Here is a 19,366-nt window from a genome sequence, read left to right as displayed (position 1 = left end):
AAGCTTCCAATTACCTTCCTCTTCTATATTTCAACAATCATTTGGTATTGCTGATACATATACAGTCATTGATATTTAGAAGAGAAGTCTGCCCAGACACTAATATAGGTCAGGTGGAAAGACTGCTGAATCAGTCACTGCATATCATATTTAAAATTTAGGACCATTTTCAACTCCCTGAAATTTGAAATTCAATGATTATATTAGTCTTTCCAATTTATCAGTCTTTACAAGATTACAACTTAAATCAATTTCTACCTTCCAGTTGTTAACCTGTAATTTTGCTTGGTGACTTCTGGCTGTGGACAGGTTGATTTCCTTCCTACTTCTGAAGCTTGGTTCTACGTCATTAATGAGATACCTTGATGTTGCTGTTAAAATAAAAACAAATTCATCTTCCTGAAGAGAACAATTTCACTGCACACTTGAAAATCATTTGACCTGGGCAGGATCAGTGGGAGAGCAGAGAGCCTTTCTCCACAGCTGTCCTTGTGAATCTCTGTAATTATGCCACAACTTACAGATTACAGAAAGTTGACTTATGACTTAACCATCATGACCTCAAACTGGGGACAGCATTTCTATTCACATTGATCTGAAAGGGCACGCTGAAAAATATATTAAGGAATATAAATACATTCATATTTTCATATATTAATGCTAATTAATATTAAAAACTAAAAAGCATCCTGTTGTGTATCAAAGTTATATATGGAATTTAGGAGTAGCTATAACAAGTTTCTTTGTTCTCTACCTATGCTATTACAAAATTTATCTGTAAGTAAGTAGATTGGTTTCTGGTGTTTAATTTGAACCTAACATAGGAATTTGTCACACCTGCTGGAGCGATTGGCCCATGCAGCTCTGTACCCTACATCTGAGGCAGAGCTGCTGGGAAGATAGCTGCTCCAGCAGGCAGATGTGTTGGGACTGTGACTCCTTTGGAAGTTTATATCCACCTGGGATTACATGCAGCTCTTGCTGTGAATGATGATTATTGATTTTGGTAAAAAATGCACTGATTTCTCTCATGTTTAGGGATCAAGGGGTGCTAGAGGACCAGCAGGCCCAATGGGATCCCCAGGAGAGCCGGGGTTACCGGTAAGTACAGCCCTGCTCATGCTGCCCCTCGAAAAGCCAAGTTCCCATCTTGGGTCAGGTACAGGTGGGCTCTTTGAGAGGACATCACCTGATGAATCAGTACACGCCCACTCCTTACCTGTGTGAGTCCATCGAGAAGCATGGGCCCCTCTGGGGGCTGGGTATAACAAGCAGCCCCCCCGTAATAGGAAGCCCGTGGGTGTTTTTAAATTAAGGGTTTCCTAAAGAGGAATTGGGACAACCAACAAAGACATATTCTGGTTTCTGCAACTGATCTGTGATTTGTGTGTTTTTGCCATTGATTTAGGGACCTCGGGGCCATCCTGGGAGTCCGGGTGTGAAGGTAGGCAGCCATGAGGAAAATATACAAATAGGACCCAGGTACAGTGAAACTAATGACCACTGATGTCTGTCAGGATGGTGTCTTTCCTCTCACTAGACTTCCCAATGTATTTAATAAGTGAACTTCAAGAAATTGCTTGACCGGAAGTCTTACTTGTAATTATTTCTTTAATATTCAAAAGCAACTCAATTAACTTAGTTTTTTCTTTCTCAGGGCAATCCTGGCATGGGAGTCAAGGGGCAGATGGGAGACCCGGTAAGAATCCCTTTTGCCTGGAGAGCACATGTTGAAATGTATGTGCTGCCCGGGCTGTGGAGGCCGTTCTGATGATCACGTAACTGCGTTCATAGTCTCATTGCTGCCCAATTTAATGGCTGTGAACTTTTCTTTGCTGAATTATTATGGTACCATCACCCTTGACTATAAAATGACATTTCTGACAAAATTAAACTCTAAACTAAACTCCATTCACCCCAGCAGGAATAGAGTGAACATTTTTGATACTATATTATACTCAGAGTAGCAATTTTGTTTAATGACTGATTTGTTTGCCTTAACTTTATAATTTTATCAAAATCCCAAGTTTTACACATAAATAAAAACATAAATAACCAGAACCAGAGCATTTAGCAATACACGATCCTTGCTGCCTCCTTCTCTCACATCGACAGCCCTTTCCACTGAAACTTGAGTGTTGGCACGACAAGCTAACGTGTTTCAAAATGGCAGCTCCTCTGGCAGAAGCCTGAATGTGTAGCAGTTGGGGAATGGCTGTTTCAACAACTGTGGGCAAATAGTTCAGAAACTGGCATCTGCTCTGTGCCAGGCCAGCACAGTGCTGGGTGTGGGGCTTTAGCAGGACAGACGGGATCCCCTCTCTCAGGGAGTCCCAGTCTGGTTGGGTGCATGTGGTACAGCCATTTAGCAAAATGTCACATTGCCAAAGATATATTGGAACACTTCCTGATGTGGGAAGGCACCTTTGATATAATGTTGAGCAGAAAGTATAGGTTACAAAAGTGTACGCTCAATTTTATAAAAACTACAACAATAACAAGAGGACTCTAAAATATACACTTATTTTAATGGAGATTATCTCTAGGATGGTAAGATTATGGGGCACTTTTATTTTTTAAATTTATTTTTAACAAGTGTGTATTAGTTATGAAAAACAATCAATATTTAAACTTATATCATTTATATGTCATGGTTTTAGTTTTAAATCCATGACACACGGGATTTTAAGCATCACATCACAATCAATGGGTGAAAGTCTTCCTTGTTCAAAATTTTATTTAAAATAAAGTTCATATGAAATTCCTATTATCTTGCTTTTTTTTTCAAGGGTGAGGTTGGCCAGCAAGGTTTTCCTGGACCAACCCGACTGGTACAGCCACCTGATTCTTGTCTCTATAAAGGAGAAAAGGTAACTTCCAGTCCCTATGTTACTTTGGTAAAAGTGGAAATAGCCACCATTGCCTGAACACCTACCTGAGCCAGCCAAGTCCTGAGCACCTACACCCATCACTGCATTAATCCCAACCCCACCTTAACAGGTTTGTACAATTATTAGCCCCATGTACAGAGTTGGAAAATGAGGCTTGAAAAGATTACCAGTGTTTTCAAGTTTACCCAGACCTAGCTTGGGCTGCTCAACTGTGACATGTCCTTCATCAGATATGCCCCATTAATATTGTCTTTGGTATGTGGACTGAAAAAAACACTGTAAGTCCAGTTGTCTTTAGATGTTACATCTGGGCTTGATGTTTTGATGATAGAAAAGGAAAATGATGCATAAAACTGGGCACATAATACACTTTTGGTAAAGATCAATTCCTCTTTTAGCCTTCAGTGCTAATGTTATGGATGCCACATGCAGGTTCTGTTGATGATGTCAATTACTGGATTAAATTTTACTAATTGGCTCAAAATGAGACATTCCTTTCAGTGGCTGCATTCCCAGTGTGAATCTGTTGCCATGGCTCTGTGGTCATTCTCCACCTGTGCCCCAGATGTCACACCTCTCACACAGAACTGGCCTGAACAGTGTCAGGCTCATAGGTGCTCCTGGACCTTAGTTACTAATTAGCGACAGTTGAGTAATTTCTTATTTTAAAAATTAATACAATGGATGCTTAAAGGCAATTTCTGAGATGGAATTCAATGGGTTAAATAATAATCCTATATAATAAAAGGCTAATATGAAATTGACCAAACGGAGGAACGACCAGTCGCTATGACGTGCACTGACCACAAGGGGGCAGACACTCAACACAGGAGCTGCCCCCTGGTGGTCATTGTGCTCCCACAGGGGGAGTGCTGCTCAGCCAGAAGTTAGGCTCATGGCTGGCGAGTACAGTGGCGGTGGCGGGAGCCTCTCCTGCCTCCATAGCAGCGCAAAGGATGTCCAACTGATGGCTTAGGCCTGGGAGTAGGCCTAAGCCATCAGTTTGACATCCCCTGAGTGCTCCTAGACTGCGAGAGGGCACAGGCCAGGCTGAGGGATCACCCCCAAGTGCACGAATTTCATGCATCGGGCCTCTAGTAATAATAATAAGCCAGAACATTCATTATGACTTTTAGGGTGTTAAAGGACTACCTGGAATGATTGGACCTCCAGGACCTCCAGGACCCAAGGTAATTTATTGAAGTCACTTTTTAAAAAATTTGTATCATGTGCTAACTTAATTTTTTTTTTTAATTGTGTTCTTTATCATTGCTTTAAATGTCAGTATATGTTACTAGAATTTGTCTCTACGTTATCATAGTCCTGTAGGGTTCCTATTGTAAAGTGTTGATTTCTTTAACTTGCTGGCAATAATTTTTATTTCTCATTTTGTGTTTGCATTCTCTATTGCTGGAATATTGTTGTTTGACCCCCTGTAAATGCCATCTTTCTAAGGGAGAACCTGGTATTGGGGAGAAAGGAGAAAAGGGCATCCCTGGCTTCCCAGGCCCTCGGGTAAGGATCGTTCATGCCACCCTTAACTTCAGTGAGTATGGAGGCATTTCTTTCTTACGTTTTTATAAAACTAGATCACTACTTCTGAGAGTTCAAAAATGGGATTATTTCAAATAGGAACAATAGAATTTTGACAACAAGAATTGCATGATAGCTCAAAGTCCCAGAACACCCCTTCTATTGACATCATTTGGATAAAACAGGCAAGCAGGAGATAGAAGAACTGGAGGGAAGTAACAGGATTGTGGCATTTCCTGTCTGGCTCAGTGTCAGTGTGATAGCAGCTTGAAATTGTTCATTTAAGCGTATTTTATAAAAGAAAGTACTGATGTAGGGGCAGGAGCTAAAAAAGAAGCACAGAATCAGGCCTCAAACATCACCACGCATGTCACTAGTGTGGTCCCCATTCATAGAGTGACTATCGAGGTCAGACCCATTGGACATGGGTATTGGGTTTATTTGGCTCTAGATTTAGTGTTGAGTGGGACAAAATTGGCTTCCATGGTAATTTTTATTGCTGATAATGCTTAGAGCAACTATTAATCTGTAGGCAAATTATATTGCAATGATTTCAAAGATGTTTAGACCAATGCAAGTATTAAGTTAAGTAAACTAAAATGGAATGGTAACAACAACAAAATATGTTTTTAATTTGAAGCACTGGTGAGGACATACATTTTTTAAAATGGTCTTTATCAATTAAAATAGTAAATGTGATTAAAAAAAATGAAATCTACTTTATATTTGTTTTCTTTTATTCAATGACCTGAGGGGATAAGATGAAATATGCATGGTGCAATCCCTTCACGTGAAATAGGATTACTTGAGCTGCTGCATTCATTTTAATTTAACTCAATTTGTGTCATTTTTTGTGTGATTTTATTAGGGTTTTCCTGGCTCCTATGGATCTCCAGGTTTTCCAGGATTAAAGGTAAGTGTCCAGTATGGATGTGATAAATACACTTTAATTAGTAAATGCAATTGAGTGTCATTCAAAAGTTGGAACAGTGCATGCAAACACACACGCAGAATTGGAAAGGGAGACATATTCACTTTACGAATTGCATGTTTTAGCTGTGGGTGCAAAGTCTAAAGCACAAAACTGCTGCAACCCCAAAGTAGTAAGATGTTAAGATTTTGCACAGAATCTCTGTGAACATGTGTCGCTCAAATTAAATGACAATGAGATAATTTGTCACCTAGTTACATTTTTTAAAAAGGCATGTTTCTGGTTATTTATAGGGTGAACAAGGACTGTTTGGAGCTCCTGGGTCATTTGGATTTCCTGGTCCAAAGGTAAAAAAAGTGAACCTGTCAGAGTACCCACCTGACAAAATTCCACCTCCCTTATGTTGTCCAATATAGGTTTAAAAGATATTCCAAAGAATGATTCAAAAATGTAAATTTTGAAAGAGACAGAGTTAATTTTGGATGTATTGTTTTATTGCATGTTGTAATGATTACATTTTACATTTGAACAATGATCCTTTTGAAAGTTTAAAAAATTCCATGGGGATCATACAGCATCTTGATTAAAACCAAAGGGAGCTGTGGAGAGCTCTTTGCTTTTACCACCACTGAATTGTTTCGTTGCAACCTCTGTGACCTTACATTCAGCTCTAGCCCAGGACAAGCCATGGTAGCACTAAGGGAACACAATGAAGGGCACCATATTTGCTGCTAAAATAAAATGTGGATTCAGCTCTTGTAGGTGAATAAACTATTTGTCCTAGGGTGTCAAATCAGACATTAATGCTCATGGTATATTTAAGAAACTTTATGGCTTCAGAGGTATCTAATTTATGAGAATGGAATAACTTTATTAGAGTTAAAAACATTTTGTTTTCTTGCTAATTCTCATCTGAGGATATTTTTTCCATTGATTTTTAGAGAGAGTGGAAAGGAGGGGCAGAGAGAAACATCGACGTGAGGAACATCGATTGGTTGCCTCCCATATGTGGGGATTGATCCTGCAACCTAGGTATGTGCCCTTGACTGGATTCTAACACAAGACCCTTCAGTCCATTGGCTGATGCTCAACCAGTGAGCAAAATTGGGGAGGGCCATTTTCTTTTCTTTTGAGAGAACTTTGCTAGTTGGTTATTTATTTCTGCGCATAGGGAAGAGATCGAATGCCTGTTTTTCCTAGAAGTCCATGAACTATCCGTTTCTCTAGTCTGCCTATAGTCTTTATTTCTTATATGAATGGATTCTTGATCCTTATAGTATTTATTCAGTGCTAGGCAACATGAGAAAATATTCCTATTTCTAAGGAAAGTCAATGAATTAATGATTCCAGGGGGATCCTGGAGACCGCGGGTACCCAGGACCGCCAGGGGCATTGATGACTCCACCTCCTCCACTCAAAGGTTTGTGTTTCATTCAGGTCCTCCATTAATAATGTGGAAATGGGGTTTGAGTGTCCCTGACAGAGGAATATGTCCCAGTATTGCCATAGTTTGCACATGAGGCAGGTTAAATAGGTGAACTTTAGCGCGAATCTATAATTATGCAAGTGCAGGTAGAGATGTGCATCTTAATTCATCTCTAACAGCATAAGACATCAAATTTTATTTTAGTATGTACACTGTATGCTGGGATTTTTTTTACTATGTCACCTTTTAGAAAGTAGGGTGTTTTAGCTATTAAAATATATGTAAAACCATTTGATTAAGACCTAACAAGATGGCACCTGCAAGACCAGAGCAGCCTAAATCAATGACAGACAGTGCCACTCCAAGGTCATGCATCTGCAGACCAGATGAAAGGCTCAAATCTTTTTAAAAATATATATATATTTTATTGATTTTTTACAGCGAAGAAGGGAGAGAGAGAGTTAGAAACATTGATGAGAGAGAAACATCAATCAGCTGTCTCCTGCACACCTCCTACTGAGGATGTGCCCGCAAACCAAGGTATATGCCCTTGACTGGAATCGAACCTGGGTCCTTTCAGTCCGCAGGCCGATGCTCTACCCGCTGAGCCAAACCAGTCAGGACGAAAGGTTCATATCTAAGATATAACATGTAAAATGAGGAGGGAAACTATAAAGCGGTCTCCTAGTTGCATTTCAGCAAGCGTCACAGAAAGCACTTGTGTGGGATTTTAAAATGTAGGTATATGTTTATTATATTCACAAGTGTCATTCTTTTTGGCAGGTCCTCCGGGGGATCCAGGACTCCCTGGCCGCTATGGAGAAATGGGGGCTGTTGGGTTCCCCGGTCCCCCCGGCCCCCTGGGTCGACCAGGGGAAACCTGTCCAGGTATGAATCCACTGGCTTTATAAACCAGGTCTGCTCCATCCTCCTCCGCATCAGAGGTTTTTCAACTCTAGCTGACACTGAATAACCTTAGGAGTGTTTCAAACACTGAGGGCTGTCTCTACCCCAGACGAAGAATGTTGGACTGCCTGGGGCATGGACCTAGGCCTCTGCTGTTATAAAAGTGCCTTGTATTTCTAATGGACAGCCGGGGTTCAGAACCATGCACTCCAACCAGTTAATCACTTGCTTGGAAGAAACCCAGGTTCCTGGGCCGCACCTCAGAAATATTCAGTCGAGGTGTCAGGGGTGTGGTGAGGAATGTGTCTGCATAACAGGCTTCCCGGGACAGCATCACTTGCAGACGAGATCTGGAATCGTGCCAGGGTTCCAGTGTTTCTGTGGGTCTTCTCCACCCTCTTGGATGGCTCTCCCTGTTGATACCTAATTGTCAAAATTGACTTCCTCCACCTGCTCCCAACTTAAATTTCCCACGTGAAATGTGGAAATACAAATTATGAATTAAAAAGTAAAACTTTGATTCAGTCTTAGTTAAAAACACACACAACAAAACAACAATCTTTCTCTTTCCCTCCTCCCCTCCCCCCAAAAAAATCCCTATATGTGCTTTTCTCCTTCCTCTCTTCCCCCCAAGCGTGTTAACTCTACCTTTCTCTCTCCTAAGCTCCAAGGGTCCAAGTCTACAGGAACACATGTTCTTTTTGCCTTAAGTACACCAATGTGTAGAGCCTTTATTATACATGTTTTATTTTTTTAATGGTCTATAGTATTTAGCATGAGGTAAGCAGGGCTTTGGGTCAGCCACCTGTCATTGAATCACAGCCCTGCCACTTAGTATAGTGAAACAGTTATGCATTCACACTAAGGACTAAGAACATTCCAGGTTCCTCTACTTACAAGTTGTGTGATCTTGAGCATCTAGTAAACCTCTATGTGCCTCAGTTTTCTCCTCTGCAAAATGGAGTTCTTGTTTAGGTTGAAAGAAGTAATCTATATCTATATCTATATCTATATCTATATCTATATCTATATCTAATCATCTACCGGTATATCTATCTATATCTACATATACAGTTCTTAGACTACAGCCTGGCATATAGTAAAGACTCACTGATGTTAGCTATTATTTTACTCACATTTGGCCTAAATTTTCCATGGCTTATCTCTAAGGTACAAACTTTGCAGGATTGTTTGAGGAGTAAAGATAATGTGTGCACACAATAATGAAAGCCATTATTTAACTAGCATACTATATTACTGATTACCGAAAGGGTTTTAGTGGTCTATCAATGAACTTGTTATCCAAACCTAGTAGCTTAACATAACAACAATCATTATAGTACCCTTCACTCTTTCTGTGGTTCAAAATAGAAGGGCTAAGCTGAGCTATTCTAGATCAAGGATTGATTGCAGGAAGGAACTGGAATGTGAAGCTGGCCAGGCATCTCCCTCCTATATCTCTCGTGTAAGCCTCAGGCCTCTCTGTGTGCATTTAGACTTCCTTACCATGTGGTAGCTTTGGAACAGTGGGATTGCTTCTATGGTGGGCCACTCTTCCAGGCCCAAGTGTTTCAGCTCACAAGGCAGAAATGGAATCACATTTAATAATCCAGCCTTGGAAACCATTGAGCCACTCCCACCGTGTTCCATGAGCCCAAGTAATCACAAACGCCTGCCACATTCAAAAGGAGGGAAACCCCCAACCTTGCGATAAGGAAAGTCAAGGTTCCACAAGAACATGAGGAACAGAGCACCACATGACCATCTTTGAAAACTACAGTCTTCCACAAAGAGATTCTAGAGCCAGGCGTGCTTAGGAGACGTGGCTAGGACAAGTGGTCAAGGTCACACAAAGGCTTCCAGCTGTCTTTAAAGCAAAGCCATCAGAGAGGGAGTAGAATGTCAAGGGGAAGCAGGCTTTAGCTTCTGCTGCATTACTCACTCTGAACACACTGAAGACTAATTGTTCGATGAGCACATGCTATTGCCAGATATTGCACTAAGCTTCTTAGGTGGATTATTTTATTTAATCCTCATAACAGGCCTCTGAGACAGACATATAGGACTAAAGACATTAAGTACCTGTGGCCAGAGGGGAAGAGGCCAGGTTCAAATCCAGCACCTCTATGTTTCCCCACCAACCTAGGTTGCCATGGTGCTTCATGTCCTATATAGATGGTTTTGTGAGTCCATACTTTTATTCACTAAATGTGCTAATGTGCTTATTGATATTATTTTTACCAACTTATCAAGGTGGAAAGATTGAAAAAAAACTTTAATTATATAATATATATTTCTTTCCCAATAATCCTAAAGAATGGTGAGAAGGAAAGAAAATCTGATTCCCCAAATTTGTTCCTACTTATGTGCTTGTTTCATAGGAGGTGAGGCATTTTGATGAAGGGGATACTCAGTTATTTTTTAATTACATTTTTTTTCCTTTAAAAATTCCCTCAGTCCAAGACAGAATGTACTGGTTTGATTTCTTCTACAGACACCTTTAGTCTGAGAGTCTGTGTGGTTTTCATTCTTGGTTTCTCTTGGAGGCATGATGGGGCTCCCTGGGCCGCCAGGGTTTCCCGGGCATCCGGGAGTTCCAGGGGCAGCCGGCCCTCCTGCAAGACCTGATTCCGCTCCAGGAAAACCAGGGGACCCGGGACCACCTGGGCTGCCGGGAGCACCAGGATGTCAGGGACCTCCAGGATCAGATGGTAAAGTGCTCCTCACTCATAGTCAATAGCGTTTATGTGGAATTTGATATTTGTAGTGTCATTCAGAAAATGTGACTTTCTAAATATTCTTTTAAAATTTTCATATTTCCTGAGCCAAGTTAGTATTATTACCACAAAAAATAAACTGATATTATTGGACTATCACATCAATGAAAGCATATGAAACTATTTGGTGGAGAATTTAAGTATAATGATAGAATTTTGTAAGTTAATACAATTTGTGTTTTATAAATGTAGTTTTAATTTTTTATCAGAGCTATAATGGACCTGGCTTAGGAGTCAAACAATTCTACAAAGCCAGTTATAGCAACCTGCCATCCTATGCAACCCCTTCTCCTGTTTCTTCTTGGATCTTTTGTTATTTGTCTCTATGTTGCCATTCGACATGCTTGTATTGTTATTTCTTAATTTTTTGGTTTGAGCATTATCTTTTGTATTCCCTCTATACAAGATAAATGTAGCTCTCTTTCCCTCCCTCCCAACCACACATGTGCACACTGGAAAATATTGTTAGTATCCAAATTTCAGTTAAATAAATAAACAGTGTTTACAATGAATAGTTATAAAATGCTATTCATCAACTCTGCCACATAATACTATCTATCATTACTTTTCTAGGATGATATTTTGCTAACAATTGTCTTGTTTTCTTTGTGTGTTTGCTAATTCAACCTGAACCCACCTCAAATTATAGAAATATCCCAATAGTACATTAGAACTCATTAAATATTCTATCGGTGTTACCTCTTTAAATAAATCTCTCCTGGAGCTTTTGAGGTGTTCAAATTAGGTCAGGTTTCATTTTTAATCAACTGCTGAGATACTGTCTTGAGATCTACCTTCACCATTATTCTGGGCACTCTCTCTTTCTCTCTCTCTCTGTTTCCTACAACATATATTTCTTTCACTCATTTACTCTCTCATTATACTTCTTGAGAAAAAGCATAAATTTGGGGGATCTTACATGTCTGAAAATGGCATTACTCTACTGTAGAATTTGATCAATAGTTTGGCTGAGTATAAAATTCTGAGTTGGAAATATTTTCCCTCAGGTTTTTAAAAGCATTCTTCATTGTCTTCTAGCTTCCGGTGTTGTTTTTGACAAATTCAATAACATTTAGATTCTTGACATTTGTTTGAAATCTGTTTTCTGTATAAACTTATGAGTTTTTCATGTCCTTAGATTTCACAGTGATTTGCCTTTTTGTGTGTGTGCATTTGCATTTATTTGCAGACATGCAGTGGGTACTTTCCGTTCAACACAAATCTTCATTTTAAAAAAATATTAAACTACTTAGTTGAAGCTATTCTCTCCTCTCCCCACTCTCCATTTTCTCTTCCGGACTCTATAGATTTGTCAGTAAAATGTTTGATCTATTATTCTTTGCTTTTTATTTTTCTGTAACACTTTCTAGGAGATCTTCTCAACTCTGTCTTCCAACTCTGCTCCTGAATTTTTAAATTTCTGCTGTTATATATTTTTTCTAATTTTCAAGGATTTTGTTGTTGCTAGTGTTCCCTTCTAATGGTTCCTTCTGCAGCAGCCTGTTCATGTTTCAGGGATAAAATGTCTTCTTTTACCTGCTTTTAAAATTATATGGTTTCTTTTAAAGTTTTCTTCTCGCTGCACTGTTTCCTGCAGCTTTGCAGGGTTGTTTTATCCTGCTGCAATTTTTGAGAAAGGGCTCTTGTTTGGGGCCTCATTGTCATTCTACTTCAGAGGTTCCAATTCCTGAATTTTGGGAGGGATTTCTGATATAAATTGTGTTCTTTCTTCGCTTTCCTTACTGCCTGCTTAGAATTCAGCTTTTTTAAGGGTCTGCTAAGTCTTTTTATGTTTTTGCCATTGTTTTCTTTTCTTTAGTTTGAGGTTTATGCCTTTTTTATAATATTCTTTTACTGTGTGCTATTTTATTGGAGTTTGGAGAGAATAAGGAACTTATGGGGTTTGCATTCTACATGTCATCCTTAATCAGGTATCTCTTAAATTTTGCTTTCACAAGCTCTGCTTTATGCTTTCTTCATTATGTAATTATTGATAATTGGAAGGGAAAATGATTATTGTGATACACTTTTAGTGTTTTGTTTGTTTTGTTTTGGCTGTTTCTATTGTTGTCCATTGCCTTGCTTTGCACCCACTAATTAGTGCTGAGATTAGTATGGCTTTACCAAAGGTTATGGTGGCAGAAGCATGCTGTGACAATTATATGGTCTATTCTTATATCATAGAGAAAGAATCAAAAGGAATGAAAGGAAGAATGGGCTGAGGGGAATATGTGAGTGCAAGAGACACTCCTAACATGTGCTGTAGGAGACATTCACAAAAACTGTGTGATTCTCTCTGCCCATCCCCTTTCCCACTATAAAGTTATATATTGTAGTGTTGGACACCCTGGACCACAAGGACCAAAAGGCAAAATGGGTCCTCCAGGAAGAAGAGGCTCAAAAGGAGAAAAAGGCAAGTATGCTGCAAAGGTAGCATTCCCAGAAGACAACGGCATGTGCAGGATTGGGAGGCACTTACGACACGTACAATGTGGCATTTCATTTAGGTTTGTTACTGCCCTTAGTTACCCCTGGTAAATATTCCACTTCATTATATGTTCATCATGTGATTCGATCTTTCCAAAAAGTCAGCTCTAATATTTTAGAGAATAAAGGAGAATCTTACCTGCCATGATTTTCCTCAAAGTAATAATTTTTCCATGAAATCCTCTTGATTCCTTAAAAGAAGCAGAGAAAGGACAGTATTGATCTTTTATTTTAGTTTCCCTCTGTGGTTCCCCTATTCCCCAGACTCATCAAGTGCTTCTGGCTCTGTTTTTCTACCCTAACTTGTTTGGTGCCTTTTTGACCATCTGAGTCAGGTGGGTATGAGAGCTGAGGAGTTTGACTATCACAAAGACACTTATTTTGAGATTGAAAGTCCTGATAATTGCATTGTAGTGAGTTATCAATTGTAATGTTCAATACAATCAATAATCCCTCTTCACATATTCTTTTGCTTCTTTAAATGTTCAGGGTTTATGCTGTAACTGAATTTCCGTTGTTGATTCTTTAGCGGGAATCAATCAGCTCCTAATATTTTTTTTCATAGGAACCAAATAAGAGACAAACTTTTTTTAAAAAAGAAGCTTTCTTATTATTAAAGTTTCTTAATTAGAATTGGACATAAGCTTTTCCCCTAGAATTTGTCAGGATGAATTTATTAAGATTGGTAATACCCCATTTGTATAGAAATGATATATCCACCCCATATAGCCCATGTCTACGTGCCCCCCTCCTGCCCATGCTCCACAGCACACCTTATCAGTTCTGCTAAAAGAATTGTGCACATTAGACTCTCTTTATTTTCACTATTTGTTTTGTATTGTAAAGCCTTTATTGGGATTTTACTCAGTAATATGACAAAGCTGTCTTTTATCCTCTGTCTAGGAAATGCGGGGCTCTGTGCCTGCAAGCCTGGTCCCATAGGCTTGCCAGGCCCTCCAGGACTTCCTGGGAGGCAGGGAAGTAAGGGAGACTTGGGGCTCCCTGGTTGGCCTGGAGAAAGAGGTCACCCAGGCCTCCCTGGTGCTGAAGGATCTCCAGGGCCACCAGTGAGTAATTCTTACGAGTAACAATCTTTCTAGTTAAAAGAGACAGAGATAGAATTCAACAGTACATGTTTCTGTTATATTTTGTTTTGAACCTATAAATGTATCAATCCCCCAAATCATCTGAATTCATTCATTCATTCACTTATTCATTCATTCATTCATTTATTCATCCATCCATTTGATTCATATTTATTGAGCACCTACTATGTTCTAGATGCTATTGTAGGTGCTGGGATGCAGCAGAGTCCAGTCTCTGTCCCCTGGGGGCCTCTACTCTGTTGGGAGGACATACACTATATACTAGTAACAGACTGATGCATAAATATACAGCATGGCAGGTGGTGATAAAGGCCAACACCATCTGGTATGGCTTGAGTTGACAGAATGAAGGGAAGAGCAGAAGGAGAGGAAGTCAAAGAAGTGGCTGGAGAATAGGAAGGTTGCTGAGCGTGGGGCTTTGTGAGTGGGTTGGATTTGAGTTTTTACTCTGGATGACACAGAACAGCCAGTGTTGAGTTTTAAGAAAAGAAAGACATAATGTGACATTCATTTCCAATGGATCATCCTTGTGGCTCTGTTAAAAACAGACCGCGGGGACAAGGGGAGAAGTAGGTAGATTGTGGCAACAATCCTGGTGAAATATAATAGAGCAGGGATTAACATGGTAGTACAGCACATGGGGGGAAGTGGTCAGTTCTGGATATATTTTGAAGGTAGAGCTAACAGGTTGGCTGTTAGACTGGACATGGTACATGAGAAAAAGAGACATAAAGGATGAAGCCAAGATGGTGAAGACAATGTGAGGAGCAGGCGTGGGTTCATGAAAGGAAACAGTATCATTGGGGACATTTTACATTTGAGATGCTTAGTGGGCAACCAAGTGGAGACGCCAAGTAGGCAGGGGGGATGATATTCAAGTTGAGGATTCAGATCAGAGGTAGAGGCTGGAGATATAGATATTGGCATTGTCAGAGTTCATATGATATTTAGTGCCAGAGAGTGGATGAGGTGTATCTCAAAATGGCTGTCTTTTGCTGACCATTGCAATGACTCAGGTGGAGGCATAGCCTTCCAGCTGTCCCTCAGAATAAAATCACTGCCCTCGGACTCTCCCCTGGAGGCTGGAGACAGCCTCCTTTCCCTCCTTACTAAAGAGGCTTAATCCTTAGGGGACCTGGAGCCTAACCATCAGCACCTGTACCCTTTCCATTTTCCCCAGGAAATCTCATGAAAATAAGGTTCCGACTAAGACCCTGAAGTGAGGGGGATGATTGAGCTGTCCCTGCACCACCCCGTTACACTGTAAAGCGCACTTGCAAAGTCTGCTCAACAGGAAGCTAGGTCCTTCATGCGTGTATGTGGAATGGATTTGGTGGCAATTATTAAGTACTTTGCATTTTATAGTCTGCTTTTCTAATTCAGCATTTTATTATACTCATGTTTTCGTTGCTACTTAATCTTAATGAAGACTTTATGGTTCTAAAATATTTTTGCGGCTTTCCATTGTGTTGCTTCTCAGGGCTAACATCTTGGAGTGTGGATTATTAGTTCATTCAGGGTTATCCTGGCTATGGTTTATGGAATTCAGTTGCTCTAAGGACTTAAGTCTTTAAATTGGCTGAATTTTGGATGTTTTTGTTCTGTGTATGGTTCTGTCGTATAACTTCTCTGTATTAAGTTCATCACTTTGTGGCCACAGTTAGGGACCAAGTTCATACTATGGGGCACCATGAAAGGAAAAGAGGGAGAGAGGGACAGAAGGAAGAAGCATGAAGGAACAACAGATGATCACTGTGGGTGCTCTCACTCTTCTGTGTATCTCCTCTGTTGTTGGTGGTGGTGGTGGTGGTGTGTGTGTGTGTGTGTGTTTATAATATGAGATATATGGCCATCTTAAGAAACTGGCAGTTCATTAACACAGGGTCAGTGCATTCCCACTGTTGCTGAAAGCTGAGAGATGGCTGTGCCCCTGGGAGGAGGTCTGTGTTCTCCAGTCCTCACCATGGCCACCTATCTACTTTCCTCAGAAGGACATGGCTCCCGAGCCACCGCAATTGAAGTCTCTGATCCAGACCATGTATGAAACAACTAGTACATGCCTGGCAGAGAGGACATTTTTGTTGCTGCTGAGATTTTGTTGTTGTGTTAACCCATGTGTTTAGTGATCTCGGGTCTTAGAATTGTGAAAAGCAGCTCTTGAGCCCCAAGTGGCTGGGAACCTCTCTGCCCCAGGTATTTTTTAGATTCAACATTTGTTTCACTAGAGCAGGGGTCCTCAAACTACGGCCCGCGGGCCACATGCAAATACAAATATTGTATTTGTTCCCGTTTTGTTTTTTTTACTTCAAAATAAGATATGTGCAGTGTGCATAGGAATTTGTTCATAGTTTTTTTTTTTTAAACTATAGTCCGGCCCTCCAACGGTCTGAGGGACAGTGAACTGGCCCCCTGTTTAAAAAGTTTGAGGACCCCTGCCTAGAGTCTCAGTGCCATGAGGGCAGGATGGTCTTTAATTGCTGTGTCCTCAGGACTCAGAATAATGCCTGGCTCATTGTAGGTTCTCAGTAAATGAAGTCTCTAGTGAAATCTAAAGACAGCGCTAGTAATTTTTTTCTTACTAGCTCAATTAAGACTATGATCTGATTCTAGTAATTAAAACTCTAATGCAAAACATTAGAGCAATTTACAATACATTCTGAGCTGCCAATGTGCTCACTGATAATCTGCCCAGACTTACAGGGTATATCCATTCCTCCAGGGCATTTACTAAGCATGCCTGTATTCTCCTTCTGGAGAGAAACTGGTTCAAATGCTATGTGAATAGTTTTCTGTTGGTAGCCTATCCATCAAAGGACATTTTCATTATCCATCTCTTGGATTGGATACTATCCAAAAAGGTGGGGAACCTTTTTTTCTGCCAAGGGCCATTTAGATATTAATAACATAATTCAAGGGCCATACAAAATTATCAACTTAAAAATTAGCCTTCTATATTTTGTCAAACATTTCATTAACTTACCCCTAATGCCTTGGCAGGGCCAGACTAAATGATTTCACAGGCCTTTAATAAAATCCCAGCAGCACCAAAAATGTCCTCTCTGTCAGGCAGGTACTTATGACTTAGCATAGACAATAAAAATAAGAATTTAAGCAACACTCAACCCATGTGAGCACTTTATGATTTCTAAAGTTCCTTCCCTGTCCAACTTGGCTATTTCTAGTAAGGAATGTGTTCCACTCACCTTTTTGATTCTTCATAGACCTCATTACACACAGGATCTAGAGTGATATTCTTGGGGGTGTTGAGTGGCTGGTATGTGTGTGTAGGTATATTTTCTCTAATGAACTGGCTCCCAACCATGATGTCCATTTCAGTTTTTATGCCTGTTGGGTACATTTTTGGCTTCTTTTCATTCTCACAGTTTGATGCTGCCACTGTGCTCATATCTCTGGTGTCTTCTCCCCTTTATACTTCACTGTGTATAAAGTACTAAGGGCCAATTAAAGCTTCAACGTGTTGCAAGATTGTATGGAAATAAGACAACATAGCCTGTGTGAGAGCAAAGCAATTGGTCTGATCAGCCATTTTGCCTCCTTTCAAATTCTTGTCTATGTTTTTTATTATTATTATTACCAGATAAGTAACCTTCAGCTATGTTTAGTGTTTCTATAACTGTATTTACTAGAATGCTTAGCCACTCCAATATACCAACAGTAGGTTCTAGGTTTTTGACATGGCTTGCTATTTAATACTAGGTAATACTTAAAAAACATGACCCAAATACTCTAGTCTCAGAGCAATTGATGTCAAAAGATGATGACCCCATCAGCCAAAACTAGTTTTTTACTTGCTATACAGAGGAAATATATTGATAGCGAAGGTTCTTATTTTTCCTTCTCTTGCTCATTAACTTCCTTCAATATCAGTCTCTTTAATCACAAACTCACCTCTAAACCTGTGCCTTTAGCTCTAGTGCCAGCTGCTCTGATTAACCTACCCGTCTCCTTTCAATTCTACATTACAAAGCCCAGGATAGTTAAAAAACTTTTTTTTAATTACACATTTTTATTTTGAAATAAAGTTTTACTTACAAGAAGTTACACAATCATACAGAGAACTCCCATGTACCCTTCCCTGAGCTTCCCCCAATGAGATCTTACATATCCCTAGTGCATTGTCAAAACCAGGAAACTGTGACAAATTTCTATTGACTCGGGTACAGACCTTGTTCAGATCTACCAGCTTTTACATGCAGTTTGAGAACCTCAATTTTGTAAGGTAGGACCCACCTCGTAAGGCAAGGAAGAGAATGAGACCAAGTGTGCCAATCTAGAATCCAGAACAGGTGATTGGAGGGAAAGAAGAGAGAGATTAGAATGATCTTCGACCCCTCACAATTAAACTGATCTGTTGCTATTATTTTTCACCAAGGGAAAAGCTGGTGCCCCAGGACCACCTGGCAACAGAGGAGAAAAGGGAGACATGGTTGTAGCAAGAGTTAAAGGTGAGCCTAGTTGATCACTTAACTGCCATCTTCTGAATTAAATATGAACCATCCTCTTGCAGTAATTTCCCCTGTGACCACAGATTGATTCTATAACCAGACTTAGGATTGTTGAGATTTCTTAAAAAATACTCTCTGTCCTTTATTTATTAAGTCATGTGAATGTTGAACTTCAAATCCTCTGTCTCTTATTTGACAACATAAGTGCTCCTTTAGTCACATTTTCAACTCTTTTTTTTTTTTAATATATTTTATTGATTTTTTACAGAGAGGAAGGGAGAGGGATAGAGAGTTAGAAACATCGATGAGAGAGAAACATCGATCAGCTGCCTCCTGCATATCCCGAACGGGGATGTGCCCGCAACCCAGGTACATGCCCTTGACCGGAATTGAACCTGGGACCTTTCAGTCCACAGGCCGACGCTCTATCCACTGAGCCAAACCGGTTTCGGCGACATTTTCAACTCTTTATTGTTGTGAACTTGGGTTTGAAACAAGCCCTCCTTTAACGTGCTTAGAGTTTATTCACTGCATTGTATTATCCTGTATTAATCAAGAGTATTTTGGCTGTAAGTGACAGAAATCCAGCTTGAAATACTTTAAGAAGAAAAAGTAATTTATTGGTATCCTATCTGGTTTGGCTCAGCGGATAGTGTTGGCCTGCGAACTGAAGGGTTCCATATTTGATTCTGGTCAAGGGCTTATGCCCAGGTTGTGGGCTCAACTCCCAGTAGGGGGCGTGCAGGAGGCAATCAATCAATGATTCTCTCACATCATTGATGTTTCTATCTTTCTCTTCCCTCTCCCTTCCTCTCTGAAATCAATAAAAATATATTTTTTAAA

At 40.0% G+C, this 19,366-nt stretch overlaps 1 protein-coding gene across 1 annotated transcript in view; it reads left to right on the top strand.

Moving 5' to 3' along the window:
- The window catches only part of COL4A4 (collagen type IV alpha 4 chain), a 114,832-nt gene that overhangs the window by 44,966 nt on the left and 50,500 nt on the right, over positions 1-19,366 (top strand). The window contains exons 10-23 of the mRNA XM_070422272.1: positions 1,039-1,101; positions 1,409-1,444; positions 1,658-1,699; positions 2,790-2,870; positions 4,028-4,081; positions 4,347-4,406; positions 5,293-5,337; positions 5,649-5,702; positions 6,706-6,775; positions 7,565-7,669; positions 10,234-10,398; positions 12,788-12,877; positions 13,855-14,018; positions 18,451-18,523. Coding sequence (XP_070278373.1) covers positions 1,039-1,101; positions 1,409-1,444; positions 1,658-1,699; positions 2,790-2,870; positions 4,028-4,081; positions 4,347-4,406; positions 5,293-5,337; positions 5,649-5,702; positions 6,706-6,775; positions 7,565-7,669; positions 10,234-10,398; positions 12,788-12,877; positions 13,855-14,018; positions 18,451-18,523 — 1,102 coding nt within the window. The remainder of the gene's footprint in view (positions 1-1,038; positions 1,102-1,408; positions 1,445-1,657; positions 1,700-2,789; positions 2,871-4,027; positions 4,082-4,346; positions 4,407-5,292; positions 5,338-5,648; positions 5,703-6,705; positions 6,776-7,564; positions 7,670-10,233; positions 10,399-12,787; positions 12,878-13,854; positions 14,019-18,450; positions 18,524-19,366) is intronic.

The sequence above is a fragment of the Myotis yumanensis genome, unplaced genomic scaffold (assembly GCF_028538775.1).
Source record: "Myotis yumanensis isolate MYYU_CA2020_CCGP unplaced genomic scaffold, mMyoYum1.0.hap1 SCAF_8, whole genome shotgun sequence".
In the NCBI taxonomy this organism is placed as follows: Eukaryota; Metazoa; Chordata; class Mammalia; order Chiroptera; family Vespertilionidae; genus Myotis; species Myotis yumanensis.
Note: the sequence above shows the minus strand (reverse complement) of the source record. Positions and strands in the feature narration are given on the sequence as shown.